The following is a 23,152-nucleotide window of genomic DNA, read 5'->3' on the forward strand; positions in this document are numbered from 1 at the left end:
ATCTGGCGCTAGTTAGCCGATGCTACCAACAACTTTTTCAGTAGTGGTGCTTCGGCATCGGGCTAGCCATGCAAATAAATCACTGTTTTACACCCATTTACGAGGCTCAATGTATCTCCACACTTCATTGGTAGACTTCCTAGGGCCCTGACATTTAAAACGAGACATTGAGAACTTTGAAAAAGCACTGGTAGTTTACTTACAAGACGATTTATACAGACAGTATCTTCACGAAGTTTAACGTTTGCAGCCATCTTGAATTTAGTCACGATAAGTCGAGCAACGAGTAAGAATGAACAGGTATGATAAGGGATCAGATTCCAAAAATAATTCAGTGGAAATGCATGGATTCCAGTTTCTTCCAGTAGCAGCAACTGGAATCCATGCATTTCCACTGAATTATTTTTGGAATCTGATCCCTTATCATAGCTGTTCATTCTTACTCGTTGCTCGACTTATCGTGACTAAATTCAAGATGGTAAGATGATAAGTAAACTACCAGTGCTTTTTCAAAGTTCTCAATGTCTCGTTTTAAATGTCAGGGCCCTCGGAAGTCTACCAATGAAGTGTGGAGATACATTGAGCCTCGTAAATGGGTGTAAAACAGTGATTTATTTGCATGGCTAGCCCGATGCCGAAGCACCACTATTGAAAAAGATGGTAGCATCGGCTAACTAGCGCCAGATTTTGGAGTGCAGGGGACAAGCCGAGATGGGCTATGAGACATACGTTCACACTCGGTATCATGTTTCGATACACTTTAGGTCAATATCACACCGGAATTCTCCTTTAAACAGTGCATCATGAATGTAGCAGTGCTAAATTCTGGCCGTTTGGTCCAACAGTGATCTTTGAAGTTGCTGTGTTAAGTTTGATTGGGTGTGATGGCAGCACAAAATCCATAACTCAATCAGAAGTGTTAGGATTTAAAATTCATAAACCATATCTCAATCAGAAGTGTTGGGATTTAAAATTCATAAACCATATCTCAATCAGAAGTGTTAGGATTTAAAATTCATAAACCATATCTCAATCAGAAGTGTTGGGATTTAAAATTCATATCTTTTTATCTCCAACTTCATCACTTTTTTTAATCTCTCTCTTCCTCTCTTTCACTCCCTCTCTCTTCCTCTCTCTCTTTTTCTTCCTCTCTCTCTCCCTCTCTCCCTCCCTCTCTTCCTCTCTCTCTCTCTCTTCCTCTCTCTCCCTCCCTCCCCCTGTAGCTGCTGGAGCTGTTCGACAGTGAGGACCCAAGGGAGAGAGACTACCTGAAGACAGTCTTACACAGAATCTACGGAAAATTCCTGGGGCTGAGGGCTTTTATACGAAAACAGATAAATAATATTTTTCTACGGTGAGAACTCTTCTTTTACATTTTGATATGTTCTGTGAGCGCTTGGTGTAGTGGCATTTAAGGCGTTCTGTGAGTTCTTGGTGTAGTGGCATTTAAGGCGTTCTGTGAGTTCTTGGTGTAGTGGCATTTAAGGCGTTCTGTGAGTTCTTGGTGAAGTGGCCTTTGGGGCGTTCTGTGAGAGCTTGGTGAAGTGACATTGATGTCTGATCTCTTTCTCTCCTCACCTGCAGTTTTGTTTATGAAACTGAGCACTTCAATGGGGTAGCTGAGTTGTTGGAGATCTTGGGAAGGTAAGTGCCCTTTTTGAGTCCTTTCTAAACCGTGTGTGTGGTGTGTGTGTGTGTGTGTGTGTGTGTGCCTGCGTCTCCAATGTGACCTGTGGTGTTTTGCATGTGTGTTATGTTCACTTATTCCTTGTCAAAGGTTTAACTCTCTCTCTCTCCCTCTTGCTCTCTCTTTCTCTCTCTTTTCCTCTTGCTCCCCCCTCTCTCTCACTCTCTCTTTCTCTCCCCCTCCCTCCCCCTCTCTCACTCTCTCTCTCTCCCCCTCTCTCTCTCCCTCCCCCTCTCTCACTCTCTCTCTCTCCCTCTCTCTCTCTCCCTCCCCCCTCTCTCTCTCTCTCTCTCTCTCTCCCCCTCTCTCTCTCCCTCCCCCTCTCACTCTCTCTCTCTCCCTCTCTCTCTCTCCCTCCCCCTCTCTCACTCTCTCTCTCTCCCTCTCTCTCTCTCCCTCCCCCCTCTCACTCTCTCCCTCCCTCTCTCTCTCTCTCTCCCCCTCCTCTCACTCTCTCTCTCCCTCCCCCTCTCTCACTCTCTCTCTCTCCCTCCCCCCTCTCTCTCTCTCTCTCTCTCTCTCTCCCCCTCTCTCTCTCTCCCTCCCCCCTCTCTCTCTCTCTCTCTCTCCCTCCCTCTCTCTCTCCCTCTCTCTCTCCCTCCCTCTCTCTCTCTCTCTCTCTCTCTCTCTCTCTCTCAGCATAATCAATGGCTTCGCTCTGCCGCTCAAAGCGGAGCACAAACAGTTCCTGGTCAAAGTGTTGATTCCTCTTCACACAGCCAGGAGTCTCTCTCTCTTCCATGCACAGGTATGTGTGTGTGTGTGTGTGTGTGCGCGTGTGTGTGTGCGCGTGTGTGAGATTCACAATGTCAGTGTTGATGTGATGTGTGTAACGTTGTGTGTGTGTTCCTGCAGCTGGCGTATTGTATTGTACAGTTCCTAGAGAAAGACCCAACACTAACAGAACCAGTAAGTCCCTCTCAACTTCGTGTGTGTGTGTGTCTGATATGCCAGTGAAGAAGAGTATATTATTGTGTGTGCGTGTTTGTCTGATATGCCAGTGAAGAAGAGTATATTATTGTGTGTGCGTGTTTGTCTGATATGCCAGTGAAGAAGAGTATATTGTGTGTGTGTGTGTGTGTCTGATATACCAGTGAAGAGGAGTATATTAGAGTGTGTGTGTGTCATATTCCAGTGAAGAGGAGTATATTAGTGTGTGTGTGTGTCTGATATGCCAGTGAAGAAGAATATATTATTGTGTGTGTGTGCGTGTTTGTCTGATATGCCAGTGAAGAGGAGTATATTATTGTGTGTGTGTGGTTGCATGTTTCTCCCATGTTTCTGACTCTTTACCCTCTCACTATATAGGTTATCAGAGGCCTGCTGAGATTCTGGCCAAAAACCTGCAGTCAAAAGGAGGTATGGAACACACACACACACTCTCACACACACACACACACACACTCTCACACACACACACACACACCCTCACACACTTTCTCACACACAGACACTTTCTCACACAGACGCTCTCACACACACAACCCCCACACAGACACACTCTCACACACTGATGCTCTCTCACACACAGACATACTCACACACACACTTGCCCAGTATCCAGTAGGCCAGTAGCTTGTGTAGCTTGTTTCATGAAGGCATCAAGAAGATAACTGATGGATGAATTGATTGGTTGATAGTGTCTATTGATGACCTGCTGGATGAATTGATTGGTTGATAGTGTCTATTGATGACCTGCTGGATGAATTGATTGGTTGATAGTGTCTGTTGATGACCTGCTGGATGAATTGATTGGTTGATGGTGTCTGTTGATGACCTGCTGGATGAATTGATTGGTTGATTGTGAGCATGTGCGGTCCTGTCTCAGGTGATGTTTCTGGGCGAGTTGGAGGAGATCCTAGACGTGATCGAGCCGACGCAGTTTGTCAAGATCCAGGAGCCTCTCTTCAAGCAGATCTCCAGATGTGTGTCCAGCCCCCACTTCCAGGTGTGTGTGTGTGTGTGTGTGTGTGTGTGTGTGTGTGTGTGTGTGTGTGTGTGCGCGTGTGCCTGCCTGTCTACCTGTCTGTGTGAATGCGGTGTGTAGTCCTATGTGAGTGGGGTAAAACATGTTGAGTGTGAGTGTTTTCAGATTATGTTGTGAGTGTGTATGTATTAATTGTGTGTGTGTGTGTTGTAGGTAGCAGAGCGAGCGCTCTATTACTGGAATAACGAGTACATCATGAGTCTGATCGAGGAAAACTCCAGTGTCATTCTTCCCATCATGTTCGCCAGCCTTTACCGCATCTCAAAAGAGCACTGGAACCCGTACGTACACACACACACACACCACACTCACACACACCACACTCACACACAGTTGACATGAATGTAATCTTGAATGACATAAACACTTTTTATCCTTCCAACATATCTGCATTAAATGACAAAATAAAACACAAATTATGATAATAATGGTCTAGATTGTTGCTGTTCTTTTCACTGTATGTCGGATGATTCATATTTGTGTGTGTGTGTGTATTTTCAGGGCGATTGTAGCTTTAGTCTACAACGTGTTGAAAGCCTTTATGGAGATGAACAGCGCTTTGTTTGATGAACTCACAGCCACCTACAAGTCAGACCGCCAGAGGTAAGACATGCTCTCTCACACGCACACAGTGGGAGCAGCTGCACAAATAAATAGCATTCAGATTATCAGCAACACACACACAGGTTTTCACAAGACTTGTGTTTGCTGCCTGAATTCTCCATTTCTGTGTCTTTCATTTGCTCATCAACTCTCCCTCCCTCCCTCCCTCTCTCTCTCTCTGTCTTTCTCTCCCTCCCTCTCTCCCTCTCCCTCTCTCTCCCTTTCCCTCTCTCTCTTCCTCTCTTTTTCTTCCTCTCTCTCTCTCTCTCTCTCTCTCTCTCTCTCTCTCTCTCTCTCTCTCTTCCTCCTCCTCCTCCTCTCTTGCGCCCCCTGCAGGGAGAAGAAGAAGGAGAAGGAACGTGAGGAGTTGTGGAAGAAGCTGGAGGATTTGGAGTTGAAGCGAGGCCTGCGTAGCGACGGGATCATTCCCACTTAACGACGCGCCACTGGAGCCCCACCCACCCCACCTCTCCCTCTCCTCCCCTCGCCACTCTCGGCCCCGCCCACTACTACGGAACGTTCCGTTTGTGGGCGGAGTGGGCTCTGGAGTGGCGTTCTGTATGGTGCGACTTACTTTACCGTAGATTCCCAACGTCTGTTTCTTTATTTCAACAGCACTGTAAATAACTTTATTTTTCTCTTTTATTTTTTTTCCCCCTTTAAAAAAATGATATTACGCTGAAAAGAAAAAGAAAATAAGTAAAAACGGAAGAGAAAAGTAGGAAAAAAAAGCTGTTAAGGAGAGAGAGGAACTTGGGACACACAATAGGACTCCAATTGAACTGCTTTGGGGGGGAAATCACAAATCAACAAACGAGAAGCCAGCCAGGAGCCCCGCCCCCATCCCTTCCCCAGGACTCCGTCGCCTCTCCTCCCTCCTCACCGATGCCCGGGGGCCCGGGGGCCTGCCTGTGTGTGTGGGGCCCTGTGGGGGCCTGCCTGTGTGTGTGGGGCCCTGTAGGGGCCTGCCTGTGTGTGTGGGGCCCCTGTAGGGGCCTGCCTGTGTGTGTGTCCATTGGGGCCCTGTAGGGTGTGTGTGTGTGTGTGTGTGTGTGTGTGAGGGGCCCGGGTTCATGGTTGTGTGTGTGTGTGTGTGTGTGTGTGTGTGTGTGTGTGTGGAATCCTGTTGGGCTTTCTCTGTGTGTGTGTGTGTTTATGTGTGAGGGGGCTGCCTGTGTGAGTGTGGGGCCCTGGCGTGAGTGTGGGGCCGGGTTGCCTGCGGTGCAGAGGCCCTCAGGCCTAGACGAGGAGGTCTTCTCCCACTAAAGAAGTCTGCTGCCCTCAGGCCTAGACGAGGAGGTCTTCTCCCACTGAAGAAGTCTGCTGCCCGTGCTCCAGGGCGCCACCTTGTCAGCACTCTCAGCTCTGATGAATTGACAGGACGTTTTTCATGAAATCACACCTCTTGGCCCCTCTAGTATTCAAAAAGGCATAAAAACCAGAGTACCTGAACAACCAGGTACACACACACACACACTGTCAGCATTTTAGTTTTCCCGTCAGGTTGTGTGTACGTGGCCTGTGTGTTCATTTTCATTTTATGTTTAATGGTTTCCGTTGACCTGGACTTCATGGTCACTGTGAGGATTCTGATTGGTTGAGTGCTTTTGACTTAAGTTGCGGAGCGAATCACAAAACAGCCCTTCAGCCTAACTCCTCCCTGCAGCGTCTCCATGGACACAGCACTGGCAAAAACACCGCATGCAACCAGAGAGGCTTGCTGTTGTGAAAAATAGCATCACACACATGTGTACACACACACACACGGTCTGTTGACTATGTCTGGGTGTAGGTCTGTGTGTGTGTGTTCCTTACAGTGTTAAGAACCTACCACACTATTGTAATGCAGTCCATTTCTATTTTCCATCCCGTAGAGCTTTTAGCATTTAGCCTCCATAGGAGCCGGGAGAGAGAGACACACACGCGCACACGCACACACTGGGATTATGAAACCAGGCCTCCTGCTGTCCAAGGCGACTGCTCTCCCTATTCTCAGTTCTTTTCCTTTGGTTGTTTTTGTTTTTTATTTTTAATTTTGATGAAGTTCCTTTAGCCTATTAGTTTTCTTTAGTTCCAGCGTTAGGGGGAGGGGGGTGTAGGGGGAAGAGAGGGATTGTGGGATGGGTTGTGGAGGACTGGGCACCCTGATCAGATCACACTTCCTGTTCGCTGCATTGAGACTCTTGCTACAGAAAGGCCCAAATCACATCTGAGAACAGACAAGGAAAAAGGGTTGGAAAAATACAAATGTTTAATTATTTTAAAAAATAAAGAGATATTAAATTAAACCTGTTTTGTGATAAAGATGGCTGACAGAATTGGTTTCATTTGTAGAGGTTAGTTGCCGCCTTTCCTTTTTATTTATTTATTTTATTTATTTATTTATTTATTTTTGTGTGAGTGTGTTGTCTGCGTTCTGACTGCCATACCAACGGGCCTGGCTCTTTGGCGTTGCGGTCTAGCTGCACGTTAATACCCTGGAAACCTGGGTTTGAGAGCGGGTGGGGTCACTGCTCTATGCCCTCGCTACAGTAAGTGAGGTTATGCCATGGAAATATGAAATTACTGAACTGAAAGAATATTTGAAGAGCTCTTTTCCAAAATGCTATAAATACATTTTTGAAAAAAAAAAAAATGTCATGTTATTTAATTGTATATCTTAGTAATCAATAAAATCACAGTTGTGTTGTGTTTTGATTGAGTAAAGATACATCAAATTTCAATTACCCAATTACAGTTCCACTGAAATGACTTCAAAACAGAAAACAAAATATATATGAAAATGCATTAAAATGGTGGATATAGCGTTTTGGAAACGAGATCTTAATATTCTCATTTAGCTTGTGTTATTTGTAACAAGCACTAGTAGTACCTTGTGCTGCCACTAAGGGGTGCCAACATGCAACACATGGCAGCAGAGACACACATGGTGACCTTGATATCTGAACATGTGTAGGATGATGATGGGGGTGATATTGGGATTTGCTGCTAAGAAATGCTGAGTATGTACGTGGAGGGATGAAAACTTACTTATTTTGTTAAAGTTAATGTATGTGGAGGGATGAAAACTTGAAATAATTTGTTAAAGTTAATGTGTGTGTAGGCCTACAGGATGGGCCTGAGTGGGTTGTCAGTGTTGAGAGTAAACCAGAGACTTTCTAATGAGGAGACACAGCACTCAAGGAATCCTCCATTGAAATGCATATCCTGCCCCTTCCTGTATGCCAGTGATCTTCAACCGGGGGACCGCGACCCCTAGGGGGTCCGCTGAGGTACTGCAGGGGGTCCGCCAAATTATTTTATCTGAAGCATTTTTTTTCCACTTTCAAAAATGTTACACGTCCGATAAGCTACATAATAGGGGACATGAGCAAAATAAAATCTAAAATTTAGTTTCATGTGCTCACGTGAAAGTTTCATTTGGAAAGGTTTTGCGTGCGCACACAAAACTTTCATGTGCGCACGTGAAAGTTTCGCGTGAGCACATAAAACTAAACTTTAGATTTTTTTTTGGTCATGTCCCCTTAGGGGCTCCGTAACATAAACACAAGCAGAACGTAGAAAATATGCTTTTTATTGGTTTATGGCATGAAGGTATTACATATTACTGGATAGAGTGACTAAGTCCCGCCCCCATTAATTTCAATGGCCCATGCTAGGCTAGCTACTTCAGCCAAAAAAGTTTGAAATTGACCGCAGCCAGAGAATGTCTCGTTCGTTTGAAATCTCTGATTGACCACCTGTTTGAGGGATTTGCGACAGCCTTTCCCAGCTGTTTATAACATGTTTGTAGCATATCAGTGTTCAACAGAATTATTTTTAAAAACGGAGGGGATATAGGCTATCAGTTTTTTCCTAATAGCCTACCCTACTATGTATCTTAGATTTCGCTAATAAGTGTTGTAGGAGATATTGACGGCACAACAGAAATTGACCAGAAAACAATGTTAAGGCATTTGTGGAGAAGAAGGATGGTTCGTAAACTATTTCGTTGCTCTGATAGGTTAGGTCTATCTAATTGAGTGCAGAGGCATTCTCCCCCTGTATCGGTTGAAACACGCCCCATAATTACGTCCCAATAGAGCAGTATCAGACTCATATTCTGACTAGAATTGAGTTTGGCTATGTCAGGCTAGTGCTTCAAGGGGGCAGGCGAACATTCGGAGAGCGTAAACACTATGGCGGATCTGAGGCTAAATAGACCAGTTCCACCTAGCCATTCCATTGAACCCCATTGAATTTGGCGCCACTTTGACATCAAATAACGTTACAGCTGAAGCGTTTTAAGCCTTTGTATGAACTTTTTCTATTTTCGGACTAATACAACATTGTGTAATTGGCGTCATAACCTCGAAACTGACTTACCGGCTGAGTAATAAACTTTTTTCCGACATCAATGCTAAAGTGACGTAATTTACGTAATGAGCATGGGACCAGAGCGGGTTAAACCGTCGCACAGGAGCAAAATAACCGTATTCTCTGGATAAGAACGAAAACATCGGACCACAACATTTCAGCAAAGTTTTGATGTGGCGAGTGCTGTGTATATGAAATCAGTCAAATCACATTTATCTACGAACAACTAGGACATTTAAGAAAAGTAAATGTAGACGTGGTGGTAACGAAGTAAGGGCTACATTAACCCAATCTCTTGGTGCAGCTATCACAAGAGTTACACGAGTCAGACTATGTGCCTACGTTACATCTATGTCCCCTGAGCCTGCGCAGAAAGCCTCGTCGACCAATAGAAAACGGTTGAAATTTGCTTCACCCGTCTCGACTGCCGTCTACGTGATGACTCTGTCCATATCTTTTACTGTCTATGTTCGAAACGGGCTCTGCCGCAGCCATCTTTACGAAAATGGCGTTTCATGGGTGTTCGTTTACGGCACCACCTACCACCACACACTCACCCAGGCCAACACATACACAACCCCCCAACCATTTAGTAGTACACACACTTGATAATATAGTTTCCTTATCCCCACAGCACCCACCAGAGGAGGAGAGGGAGACTCCGGCGCCTCCACAGCTGGAGAGGGCGATGACGAAAGGGCAGAGTCAAGTCATCAAGTCAAACGATTTGTCACAACCGCAGCTGAGCCCTCTCCATCAAAAGCTGTGGGACCGCCGGAGACACCCAACCCTCCTATCCCTTCCACACCCCACACCTCACCACACACCATCTCCAACCTCCTCCTACAACCCACACCACCCACTACACACCTCTTCCACCCCACTTACCACCATGCCCTCAGAAACAAACTGGAAGAATGGTCAATTTCAATACACAAACCACTAGTTTTCATAGGAGATTACAATCTCAACAGGATTCCCCCTTCACCCATCCCGATATACAAATTGACAGTTACCCCGGAGCCACCACCTACCACTTTGCCAAACTCTTACAGAAAACCACCCCCCTTCCCCAAGTGAAGTCGGTGGTTTTGTCAGTGGGCCTCAACAACAAGGACCACGACCCCAAAAACACCAGCATCAGACAGTTCCTCATCCTCTACAAACATGCTTCTACAGTTTTCCCCGATGCAATCATACACATTCCACTTATTAATTTTTCACCCCGCCTCACTACCCAACAGCAGGCCAATCTCACTCACATTAACAACTTTATAACTTCCCACTTCCCCCACATCCCCACTATCCCCCCAGACACCTTCCACACCACCCAAGATAACATACACTGGACACCCCATACAGCTCATACAATCTTTACACATTGGTGCCAATATTTACATTTTCAATAACTCCACCCATAACCCTGGATGTCACCTCTTCACTTTAGACGTAGATAGCCTTTACACCAATATCAACACCCCCGCCGGATTACAAGCAGTTCAAAACACTTTTCAAAAATACCCAGACCCTTACAGACCGGACACCATCCTCCTGCAACTTTTAGAAATCTGTCTCACTCATAATGATTTTAACTTTGACAATAAACTTTACTTACAAGTACACGGGACTGCCATGGGTCAACGCTTTGCACCTTCCTACCAACATCTACATGAGTGAGTGGGAGCAGGCCGCCCTAGCCAAGTGCCCCCTTCAACCCACTTTTTACTTTCGTTTTCTGGATGACATCATTGGAGCTTGGCCACATCCCCTACAGGATTTCAACACTTTTTTAGACACCTTAAACTCACATCACCCATCCATCTCACTTAAGGCCACTATTGACCCAATCCAGATTAATTTTCTAGACACCACCATCTTTTTCACCCCCATTTCACCTACACATAAAACTTTTAGTTCCAAAGTTTATTTTAAACCCACAGACACTCACTCACTTTTGCACAAGCACAGTAATCACCCCAAACACACGTTTAGATCCATAGTTAAATCACAAATCATCCGCTTTCATCGCATCTGCTCCTTTTCCACAGACCTTCACCATGCCATACAACAACTCTTTCAAGCCCTCCGTAAGAGGCACTACTCTAAACGTTTCCTCCGCCACATCAAACACTTGACTCTGGCCGGCCTTGCTCCCACTCACTCATACACCCCAAACACTTGCCCATCACCCACTCCCACACCAGACCTTCCTCTTAACCCCAACCCGGACCCCAACCCTGACCCCAACCCAGATCCTAATACCAACCCTTTTCCTAACCCCAACCCCTTTCCTAACCCTAACCCCAACCCTCTTCCTAACCCTAATCCCAACCCTTTTCCTAACCCTAACCCCAACCCTCTTCCTAACCCCAACCCTGACCCACCCCATCTCCTGCCCCTTATTAGCACCTATTCACACGGCATACAACACTTACACCACACACTGAAACAACATTATACTGAATTTCAAACAACACACCCCACCTTCCAACACCACACACTCATCTCTGCATTTAGACGAAATAAAAACCTCAAAGACCTCCTCATACGCACCACCTTCACCCGTCACTTACAACTCCCACCCCCTAAAGAAAACCTACATTTCACCCCTCACTTATTCATCACCAATATCCATAGCCACTGTTCTGCACCCACTAACCCATTAAATTTAGACACTCCCAATTTAGTTTATGTTATCACCTGCACTCACTGTCTCATGCTGTACATCGGGGAAACTGGACATACACTACGCACACGCCTTAAACAACACCTGCACAACATACACAAAAATACACTCAACACTTACCTCGTCACACACTTCCAGACACACAACATCACACATTTGAGGGCCTGTGGCCTTGAAGGGAACCCAGGCTGGACAATTTTACAGAGGAAAAGAGCAGAGAGATTGTGGATTTTAAAACTTCGAACACTACACCCACAAGGTCTTAATGGAAAATTGAATTAAAGTTTTAAACCACTCTGTGTCTTTTTTATAACTCCTCTCTTTTATCTCTTCTTCTTAATTTTTATTTGTTTTTATTTTGTTTCATTTGACTTTTAGATGGGAATAGTGGGGCGAGAACAACTGGCCAGTGCATAATAGTTAAAACAACTACATACTAAAATAAATTAATAATAATTAATAATAATAATAAAAAACGAATGTCACTTAATAACAGAAGCATTATGGTTATGGTTATGGTTATGGATTTAGCAGATGCCTTTGTCCAAAGTGAAGCATTATGTCATAATGTCATTATAGAGGGGGATCAGCTTCACAGAAGAGAACTCCTGACGGCAAATTTGAGGAAAAGTTGGTAAACCACCCTTCTTACCTAATTTAAGGGTGCTGATTCTGAATTGTTTACCAAGCTCAATTCTGAGTTCTAAGACGCATAATCAGCATTTTAACATAAAATAGCGATTTTTTTTGGCTTATTTTACCCTAACTTGGGTTGATTTCAAATGTAATCACTAAAACCAAATAAAAGTGTTCTCTAAATACATGTTTGAGCATTAAAGAAGCCATACTATAGTTTATTAATGTATTTAATGGGAACATGATTACAGTTAACATGTAATAAACTCGGAAATTCTAATCAAAGCACAACCATATTTTTATTGCTAACATAGTGAGTCACTCATGTTGTGTTTAATGCATTTCATCACTATGGAGCTAAATTTGTCTTAATAATATTTGTATATGCGCAGAGGGGGATCCACAAATATTTCTTGATTTGCATGTGTTTTGATATCTACAAATAAAAAAAAAATCATATTTGTAACTCGTATATTGATTTTTACAAATATAGATGTGCATTTGTAAATAAAATGCCATTTGTAAAACCAAAAATTTCATTTGTGAAATGTGATTCTGCATTTGTGGATCACCAGCACACGCATTCTTTGCTTTCCAAAGTTACGTGTTTTTGAGACGTTCTTCACATGAAAGTCACACAAATCCACACGTAAATAGGCCTACTTTAAAGGACAAGTTCGGTATTTTACACTTAAAGCCCTGTTTTCAGATAGTTTATGATTAAATAGAATGTTTAAGATTGAAATTTGGACACATGCTGCTGTCCTGAGAATTTTCGGTTTCTGTGGTAGCGCCCCCCCCTCCTCCACAACACTGCATAGGTGCACTGGAACAATCCTTCCTAAAACGCATTAAACTTTTGTTTACAAAGACGTGAAACTCACCGAGTGGTCAGGGGTGTTCGCTGATATGCTTACACAAAAATCGCTACAAAAGATGCTTTCCAACAGGTGTTTTACCATGCGTTGTAAAACTGTGGAGCTATTTTTCCAAACGCCTCACACCCGTACATTCTTCCGTTGAGAGCTTGAATAATAGACACTCCAGCCCAGTTGGTGGCGATAATGCACCTTACACCGTCTTGCCAATTACAAGCAAACCACTGGCATTTCATTGAATACACAGAAGAAGCAGAAGATCGCTGTCTTGGAGTATTTTGCAACAGACAGCTAAAAATGAGGCGATTTTGTGCCGTTCCTAATTGCGGGAAAATTCATAGCAAAAAAAGTTGCCGCAGACTTCCTTTCAATGATCCAGAAAGGCTAAAGTTGTGGCTGGAATTTCTGGGGTTGGATGTGAGCACACCTGTTGAGAATCTGCAGAAAGCTGATCACCGTGTCTGCATTTTACTGAACTTCGCTGGAGGTTGAAAGAAATCGCCCAAAAAGCTCTTTCGCCTGAGAAATACAGCGGTTCCCACATTACCTCCTGGGACGACAGAGTAGGAAGAACTTGGGGTAAGGTTGACATTTTGTAACGTAACGTTTGTAACAGGCGGAAAATGAACTTATTTATTATGTCCATAACATCATAAGCCTAACACTAACCCTAGCCTACATGAATAATTTGGCTACATGATTTTGTACGTTTACTATTTTTTTGGCTGTGGAACTTTCATGATGAAAACGTAATTATTCACGTAGGCTATCATTCACTTCGTGCAAGTTCCAAGACATTTTAGTATTAGCCATGGTTGGACGTGACAATTATTTGGATAGCGTAGTAGCCTACGATACCGCGACTGCATAAGACAACAGAAAGAATACAAACAAACCCATATCCGTTTCCGGCAGCAGAGTAATACCATACCTCACAGCACATCAATACAAGTCAATGGAGTTGGACAAAAACTACGATAAAACCTGTTGGAAAGAATCTTTTGCAGCGATTTTTGTGTGAGCATATCAGTGAACATCCCTGACCACTCGGTGAGTTTCACGTCTTTGTAAACGAAAGTTTAATGCGTTTTAGGAAGGATTGTTCCAGTGCACCTATGCAGTGTTGTGGAGGAGGGAGGGGCGATACCACAGAAAACGAAAATTCTTAAGAAAAACAGTGTGTCCAAATTTCAGTCTTAAACATTCTATTTAATCATAAACTATCTGAAAACAGGGCTTTAAGTGTAAAATACCGAACTTGTCCTTTAATTCATTGGCACACAGAAATCGCAATCCAGTAGATGGCGACATCCACAAATATTTCTTGACATCCACAAATAAAAAAATCATATTTGTAATAATTGGTTTTCACAATTGTAGATGTGTATTTGTAAATGAAATGGCATTTGTAAAACTTGCCTTTGTGAAATCTAATTTTGCATTTGTGGATCACCAGCACACACAGTTTTCGTTTTCGCATTTGTGGATCACGTATTTATGAGACAAACTTTGCGGCAGAGAAGCCACCCAGATCCACAAGTAGCCTGCTGACACTTTCTAATCCAGTAGATGGCAGTGTTGTTCTATGGGACTCATAACCAAAGATTCTTTGCTCATAACACACAGAGCTAGCGAACCTAGTTCTTAAATCTAACAAGTTATGCCTTTTACAACAAGCTTTTTGATGGAAAAGTGGTGTTTAATTTCCATAATCTTTGTTTAGTAAACGCATAAAACAGTTCAAATCAATTTGCAAGTTTGTTTATATTTATTATTATATGACCCCTGCTTTAAAGGGTTCTGTCAGGATTGGGCGAGTGTTCCTGATCGAATGTAGTGGGTTATTCCGGCCAAAAATGGCCTATTGGCCTATTTTTCGTCCCAGTCCAGCCCTGTACACAGTACTAATGGTCTCTCCGAAATCTGCCACATTAGTAACATTCAATAAAGCAAATATAAATATATAATTATGAAGCAAATTCCAGATATTGTAACGTTTGAAGGTTTCAGTACGCCAAGAGTTGTTCAGAGCAAGCTTTATTAGCTGGGAACAAGGGCAGGGACACAGACCCAGAACACAATGCACACAGGGCAGGTCAAGAAAACACACACACTACACCAACAGGGGAGGTCGCAGCCCCCCACACAAAAAGGAGCACACATGAGGGGAAACTAAAAGGGAAACATGTCACACTAAAGACGCTAACTTTACACTTACAACTTACAAGAATAACGACATAAACCACCCGACTGTTCGCTCTCGACTCCCAGCATGCATTTCGCGGGAGAACGCTAATACTGTCTTTCTGTGCCGACGCTACATAGCTCCCCCAACAAGCCGTTGCCGACCACGAGGTAGCCACATGCCAGCGTCGGTGCGCGTTGCCCGCCACTCAGTTCAGTGCGACAGCACCGCCAAATCACGTGGGGTGCACGCCGCAGGAGCTCACTCAACGGGGCGCCACGCTGCTAGCAATCCAGTTCGGGCGTGCTAGCAGCCGCGTGGCCGACCCGCTCGTCACCAGCTCCCTCTCAGCAGCCGCTCTCAGGCTGCACTTTCCGCGGCGTGTCACCGCGGCACTCCTGGCATTTTCAACCGTCGACACTGTACCAAGCACCGGGGTTCAAGGGGGGTCAGATGAAGCTGCACCAACGCCACTCCGCTCCGTCGAGTCGTCGACCAGGACAGACAGGCACCGACTCCGCAGCAACCGGACCGCGCTGAGCACTCCCGCTGCAGCTACCGTCTTCGGCGTCCCTCCTCGTGTTGCCATCTCGCAGAGCCGTACTGCTCTGATCCCGGCCCGTTCCACTCCTTCGCAGCCTCTGCGAAGGCACGACCCCTGAGATGGTCATGCTAACGAACTCCACACAACTAACTTTTTTTTTTTTTTTTTTACTGTTTTTGTGGGAGTAAAAACTTTTGGGTGCGTGTGAGTGGCACCGTGCTGTGTAGGCGCCGGCCAACAGGCCAACTAGAACTGGCGCCTACACAGCACGGTGCCCCTCACACGCACCCAAAAGTTTTTACTCCCACAAAAACAGTCACACACTAGAGGGCCCCCACCCTCTTCCCTACCCAAAAGTCCCCGCACTCCTCCAGGCTCTAAAATGGCACGAACCATGCGCGGCCGCCCAGACTCCCGCATCTCCTCGCCGCCTCCAACTCTCCCGCGACGAACGGGCCCCGTCTCTGACAGGCCAACAGCCGCTCTGGGCCCTCCTCGACTGGCGTTGATCGTATGCCGACCTCTCCGCTCTTCCCGCCGTCCCTCTCACTCTCGCTGCCGCTCCGCTCCGCTCCTCCTTCCTCCCCACTCGCCCGCACTCTCTCGCCAGCTGGCTCTCGTCTTCCTCTCCCAGCAGCTCGAGCAGACGGCTCTCCTCCTCGCTTGGGCAGAGGTCCCCAGGTGCTTCTTCCGCCGCTCGAAGCCAGGCCTTGATGATCGCGCCTCTTCTCCTCTCCCTCCGTCGGCGAGCCTTGGGAGCCCTTATAAAGGCTGGTGGGAGCTCAAATGGCCCCCACCCCGGGGTCAGGTCGCCTGCCCTCAGGATAACTCCCGGGGCAGGGGCAGCTCCGCCACACGTTCCTGTAATCGAGGCTTCCATCGCTTTACTTCTGACACCACTGTAACGTTTGAAGGTTTCAGTACGCCAAGAGTTGTTCAGAGCAAGCTTTATTAGCTGGGAACGAGGGCAGGGACACAGACCCAGATCACAATGCACACAGGGCAGGTCAAGAATACACACACACTACACCAACAGGGGAGGTCCAGCCCCCCACACAAGAAGGAACACACATGAGGGGAAACTAAAAGGGAAACATGTCACACTAAAGACGCTAACTTTACACTTACAACTTACAAGAATAACGACATAAACCCCCCGACTGTTCGCTCTCGACTCCCAGCATGCATTTCGCGGGAGAACGCTAACACTGTCTTTCTGTGCCGACGCTACAATATGTTAATATAATATGAGTCCATTATAAAGTGTAATGATGTGTACTGGTTGGTGCTGGGAATAACCAGACTAGTTAATTAGACACCACCTTAACCTTCGTCATCCTATAAGGGACTTTGGACTTACCCACAATACAACACAATACAACACAATACAGTAGAATGAACTTTTGTCTTTCTGAAGTTTAATTTGTATTCCGGGGTAGAGTAGCCTAGTTGTCTAATGTCTGTTGTCAGTTTTGTTCCTACTGGTTTGCTGTTTAAACTGACTGGCTCAGTTCTGAACTTTCCAGTACTAGTTTATGACGTCAACCACTACATTGCTATATAGTACTTTATTATATATGCTAGTAGAACGCTCCATTGACTTGAATGGGATTTCCCAACGTTCTATATCACTCCGCAAGTAGTCCGGTCACTTCTTGCATTGGAACTTCATTCAAAAGTGAAAGCAGACGGTTGATCAGCTGTGTTCTAAAGAATGTTTGATTCAAGTTCAGCGTGTGTTGCAAACTATTTGTTTCTCAGCAAAAGCCACAACAAAATGGTAACAAATAAGTGTAAAGAGACATATTGTGGAGTTTATTTTTTTGTTTTGGCAAGTAGCCGTATAATAAGCGGGATAATATATAGAACGCCGGTCATTATTGGGAAAATAAGTCCCTTCAGGGCGAAGCAAGTCCGGTTTGCCCTGTCGGGACTTATTTTCCCAATAATGACCGGCGTTCTATACATTATCCCTTACCTATCCATACTGCGCTATCTGTCTATACTGCCCACACTGCACTTTCTATATCATTCCTTTAACATGTACATGCTCTTTACTTAACTGTTTGTGCACTTCTGGTTAGATGCCAACTGCATTTTGTTGTCTGTTGTTGTCAATTTGTGATTTAGCTTATAAATTAGTTAATTACCTCTTTGCCATCAACCTAATAAGGGCTTCCCCTTGCAAATAATGATGAATGATGTGTCAAATTGTCCTATAGTTACTTATGTTTTATGATAATGAACAGTCACTGACATTTCTTCCTCTGAATGTAGAGAACAATGGACAGCAATGTCACAATCTCATTACTGCAGCAGAGGTGGGGGACACCACCATGATGCTGATGCAAACCAGTGCCAACTGGGAGGAGTACCTGACTCCAGCTCCCCTCTCCATCCTCATCATGGAGCTCGTCTTCATCTCGTCAAACGATGACTTCTCCATCAGCAAGAACCCCCCACCAGGTGGCTTCAAGTACATAAGGTACCCAGACTCCTTCAGAGCCTGTCTTATGCAGGTCTGTAATTCAGGCTGGGACGCATTCAACAAGGCCCATAAGCACATAGATCAGATCCGCATTCACAAGGCCACAGTTCCTAATTACATGAAGGAAGCAGTCAAGATCCTTTTCAATGGCAGCGATGAAGATATAGAAACTCTCCTGCCACTTCAGCTGGAACAAATCTGCACCATTGCAGATGAGTGTGAGATGATGACAAGTGATGTTGAAAATCAATATACTGACGTCATCAATTTAATCCAGGAAATGTTGGAGGCCTGTATGAATGCTCTGAACCACTTTAATAGAGAAGAGCTGGAAATGGGTAAGATGAAACTGGAGACAATCCTAACGAGGGAGAAGTCATCCACAGAGGTGACTGAATGGTCCAAGAAGGCAATGGAGGCCATATCAAAGCAAATAGACGAAGCCCTTAATATGTACAAGAAATCAATGGAAACTATGCCCTCTGGGTGGGATATGGTAGGCATGGATTTTTTTGAGGCACTTAAAACACTTGTACAATCGTGTATCTATAATATAATATCTATGATAACAGTGTATCTATGTTAATCTTTGCTCCAGAGAGACCAGACTACAGTGCAGGACAGGCAACAGCATACCAAAACTGAAGATGAGAATGTTGATCTGATGACACAAATGAAAGTCTACAGCAAGTCTGGAGAGATTCTGAGTGCTGTAGAGTCTCTCTCTACAAAGTATGTAAATAAAAATGGAATAGACTGGAAGGAACTCTATGATCAGAAGAACAAATGCACAAAGACCACCGTGACTCAGTCCCAACTCCAAAGGATCTCTGAGGAGTTGGAGAAGATGACAGAGAGTAAACTAAGTCAGCATGTCCTGTTACTCTGTAAGAGGGGCATCAACATCTGTAATGACTTTGCAATGTATAGCCCAGAAAAGATGTTGAACGAGAAGATAACTAAACAGCTGATAAAGGAGATTGAGGAGCTGCATGATGATGTCCTCAGGTTTGACTCTGATAGCAAAACAACCTTAAAGCATCCAGCTTTTAATGCCATACCACCAACGATGCCCAAAGCAGAAAGCAACAGCCCAGGACTGCAGTCTGCCAGCCAGAGAGCGGCAGAGAACACCCGTTTCCGCATCGAGCAGAGCCGGAACTTATACGAGAAGAGTGTGGAGAACATGAAGTGGAACCAGAAGGAGCTGACTGAATTCCTGGTTGAGATGCAGATCTGCAAGGTCAAAGAGATCGACTTTGACACCACCATCAAGATGCTGGTCAAGGGTGTGGATGCTACGGGCAGAGTCGAAGAGCAGTGGCAGAAGATGGTGGGCTTTTTCCAGATGGTCTCCAACAGCCTCGGTAATACAATGGACAACTTTGTCCAAACAGCTAATGAGACAAAGAAGCTTTCTTACGACAGCGAACTCTTTGCAAAATACCTCCTGTACAACCAGGCCTTTCAAGCATCCAACATCGCCAGCCTGGTCCACATGATCTCAGGGACCTACACTGAAGTGTCCAACAAGTACCTGATGGACAAAGTGAGCAGCCTGGGCAAGCTCATGGCCATGGATAAGAAGAAGCCAGAGTTCATGCAAGAGCGTCTCAAGCTGCAGGAGTCGTGCCAGGAAGCTCAGGATGGCATCCTTCAGCTGGTCCTGAAGAACAACAAAGAGTTTAAGAGGAAGACAGATGCTAGAATAGCAGAACTTGAGAGTGGACTGAAAGCCATTCTGCCTGCTGCTCCACAAGAAAGAATACAAAAAAACACTGAGGATGGTTTTGATGAAGAGGACACTGGGTTAGATAAATCACAGAAATAGAACTTTAACTTCTGGCAGACGAAATGGGTGTGTGATTGGCAGCCTGCCGTAGAGCCAAACAGCATTTAGCCTTTGAATATACAGCCCATTTTAAAATGTGTGAAATTGATGTCTGTGACATACAGAGCCCCCAAAGGACAATGGGAGGGCTCCGTAGTGACACACCACGTGTCACAATTAGTAATCAATTTTATGAAATTTGTGTGACATATCCAGGGAGGCCATATCATTATAGATCCCAAAAATGTGTGTCTCTTCAGGTGCATGTGGTTGGTCTAATAGAAAATAAAAAAACTATGGCTTATATTTTTAAACTTGCCTTCACGGTTCTCATGTCATTCACGCCATTGCCTTAGAGAGTAAAAGTATGTGTGAGCACAGATAGTTGCTAATAATCTGAAATATCAGCTGAAATAGTGATATGAGTCCGGCAAGGAGAGAGATGTTTCTTTACCTCCAAATGCAATATAGTCTGTAATACACAGTAAGTATGCAAAAGGCATATTACAACCATGTTATTATCAAATACAAATGGACTGTCAATTATAAAGGCAATGCAACACAAATTGATTTGATACATTGTACACCAAATTGACAAATTGAATTGATACATTGTACACCAAACATAAAATTGACATGGCAGACAGCCACTGACTTTACTAAGAGCACCCTCTACTGGTCGCTCAAACACAACCATGAAACAGTGTAATGGCTCTATGTGGTGTAATGGTATATATGAGTGAGGGGGTGTACCTGTATGTGGGGGGCAAGTGACAAGAGAGATAGAGAGAAAAATAGGTACATATTAAATAAATAAATAAATAATAAAGGAAAAAAAGAAAAACGTTCCCAGAATGTTCCCTAAAGGCAGTTTTGTGCAACTATTAGGGAACCTTTAGTGAACGTTCTCTACAGGTTCCCTAATAGTTGTATGAAACTATACCTTTAGGGAATGTTCCCTGATGGTTATGTGAAGGATACATTTTTTATCCATTAAGGAACGTTCCCAGAACATTCCCTACAGGTAGTTTTGTGCAACTATTAGGAAACCTTTCCTAGGAACAACTGTAAGGGGACGTTCTGGGAACGTTCTCTGAAGGTTACACAAAACAATAGAGAACGTTCCCAGGACGTCATTTAAAGGTTTATTTTTTGTGACCTTCAGGGAACCTTTAGGGAACGTTAGTAGCCTGGGTTTTTAGCTCAACTGTCAGCATGCTCGTCTCCCGATCCAAGGTGCTGCTGTTCGCTGGTTCAAGTCCGGGTGTGTGCAGGGCTGAATCACACTGGTTCAACACAACGCAGGTTACACTGCCCACTGGGTTTGGTGCTCACAAGAAACTTTTAGGCATGGGAACCTAACATGTCCTAGGAGTGGAGCCCAAATGTTTTGGAACAAAAGACCTGAGGAGAGAGAGGGAGAACAATATTGGGCCAGCAAGCTTTCACTGCTGTGAGTTCTCCATTCGCCTAATTTAGGTGGTGGCCATTGTAAACCAAAACAAGGCTACAGGGTACACAGACCATATTGTTGTGTTCTATGCATTGGCCAGTAGGTGGTGCAAACGCATTAATGATCTAGTCAGAGTACCCCCTGTAGCCTCCCTTTGGTTTACACAATGGCCGCCGCCTGAATAAGGTGAGCAGGCAACGAGCTAGTTAGAACAATATACTGTAGACAAGAAAACCTATCCACACATACACACACACACACACAGGCAAGAAAACCTATCCACACACACACACACACACACAGGCAAGAAAACCTATCCACACACACACACACACACACACAGGCAAGAAAGCCGGAATCCCACACACACACACAAACTTGCGCCTAAAGCATTACATACTGCACTGAGCATACGCTATAGGTGTGTGTGTGCCAAGGTTCAATTAACGGCGTTAAAAAACTCCCCAGTCACCTGTCAGGAGCTAAGTGTGTGTGTGTGTGTGTGTGTGTCTGTGTTGTGATCTGAAGTACCATCTAGTAATTGTTCTCCCCCAGATTCGTGACTGCTTCCCAGCAAAGAGGCTGAATCTGGCTTCTGATCAAGCAATCTAATCGTCTTTGTCTGCACAGCTCATCTCAACAGAAGGCCTGTTACATTCCTCTGCTAATGGCCAATCGTCTCTGGGAAAATGAAAATCCCGACAATTACTGGAAGAAGGCGATGTGCTTGTCTCTTCCTTTCTCTCTCCCTCTCACCCTTTCATCGCTCCCTCTCTCCCTTTCTCTCTCCTTTTCTCTCTCCCTCTCTCCCTTTCTCTCTCTCTTCCTCCATCTCTCAGCCCTCCTCTCTCCTCTTGTCCTTGTTCTTCCTCAGGAGGTACATCTTGCAGAAGTGGGAGATGCATGGGGAGGGGAGGAGCATGGGGAGGAGGAGCATGGGGAGGGGTATGGGGAGGAGGAGCATGGGGGGAGGGGCATGGGGAGGAGCATGGGGAGGAGCATGGGGAGACGCATGGCGCATGTATGGGGCCTCATGTATTGTTTTGCATTTCTGTAATATTCTCTTGATTTGCTCTAAAGCAGGGGTGCCCCACGCTCAATTTGTATTGGCCCGTGCTCTGGTCAGAATTCCATTCAGTCTGAACGTTCCATTAAAGGGGTGATAGAATGGATGAGCAGAGCATTTTACCAAAGATAATTAATGCGTAGCAAGATGGTCATCCTAGTTCATGTCTATGAGGGCAAAGTGGAGTTCAGTCAGAGACGGGCTCTGGTTCAGTCCCCGCCTGCACAGGGGCGTGTCACTGACGTATGACTGACGTTTGAACACCTCAGTTCCATGCCAGACAGAAGCCGGAGTACAAAACAAACTTGGTGTACACCTTCATTAATGTTGATTTTCACCCGACTGGAGGGTCATACTGTCACGACATTCTCCTGAAATGGGGAAGAGGGTTTGGAAATCATGATACCGTGTCCGAAATGTGCATCCATTGCTCAGAAAAATAAGGCTTTGACAAATTCTGGGAAATTCTTGGATTCTGCCATAGACCTCAATGTTAAACAGGGAGCCCGATCACTGCATAAATGGGGGATAGTGGCCCCCCCTCGTGCGGGGTGTGTACTACTGCTACCATATTTGCATACATTCCCGGGGACAGGAAATGGCCTCTCAGGAAGTATCTTCGTAATCAACCATCTTTGATTTTACCGTGTTCTGTGATGTGAACACAGGAGGCATGGCTAGGCTACTAGACTCCGTTGTGTGTGTGATGTGAACACAGGAGGCAAGGCTAGGCTACTAGACTCCGTTGTGTG

The 23,152-nt window shown here is 45.0% G+C and overlaps 1 protein-coding gene, 1 long non-coding RNA gene and 1 pseudogene across 3 annotated transcripts in view; all 3 read left to right on the forward strand.

Annotated features, from left to right (window-relative positions):
• ppp2r5eb (protein phosphatase 2, regulatory subunit B', epsilon) overlaps window positions 1–5,268 on the forward strand; it is a 33,724-nt gene extending 28,456 nt beyond the window's left edge. For both annotated transcript variants that reach the window (XM_042057303.1, XM_042057312.1), the window contains 9 exons: window positions 1,224–1,354; window positions 1,585–1,644; window positions 2,327–2,435; window positions 2,543–2,596; window positions 2,996–3,046; window positions 3,516–3,635; window positions 3,828–3,955; window positions 4,176–4,277; window positions 4,614–5,268. In XM_042057303.1, the coding sequence (XP_041913237.1) occupies window positions 1,224–1,354; window positions 1,585–1,644; window positions 2,327–2,435; window positions 2,543–2,596; window positions 2,996–3,046; window positions 3,516–3,635; window positions 3,828–3,955; window positions 4,176–4,277; window positions 4,614–4,713 (855 nt within the window). In that variant the 3' untranslated portion in view covers window positions 4,714–5,268. The remainder of the gene's footprint in view (window positions 1–1,223; window positions 1,355–1,584; window positions 1,645–2,326; window positions 2,436–2,542; window positions 2,597–2,995; window positions 3,047–3,515; window positions 3,636–3,827; window positions 3,956–4,175; window positions 4,278–4,613) is intronic.
• A 98-nt stretch (window positions 5,269–5,366) lies between these two features.
• LOC121678118 lies at window positions 5,367–6,581 on the forward strand. The gene is made up of 2 exons (XR_006021160.1): window positions 5,367–5,528; window positions 5,577–6,581. It is a non-coding gene; the product is annotated as an uncharacterized LOC121678118 (long non-coding RNA).
• A 10,934-nt stretch (window positions 6,582–17,515) lies between these two features.
• LOC121678077 lies at window positions 17,516–20,098 on the forward strand (annotated as a pseudogene).
• The last annotated feature ends 3,054 nt before the right edge of the window (window positions 20,099–23,152 follow it).

The sequence above is a fragment of the Alosa sapidissima genome, chromosome 1, assembly GCF_018492685.1.
Source record: "Alosa sapidissima isolate fAloSap1 chromosome 1, fAloSap1.pri, whole genome shotgun sequence".
Taxonomy (NCBI): Eukaryota; Metazoa; Chordata; class Actinopteri; order Clupeiformes; family Clupeidae; genus Alosa; species Alosa sapidissima.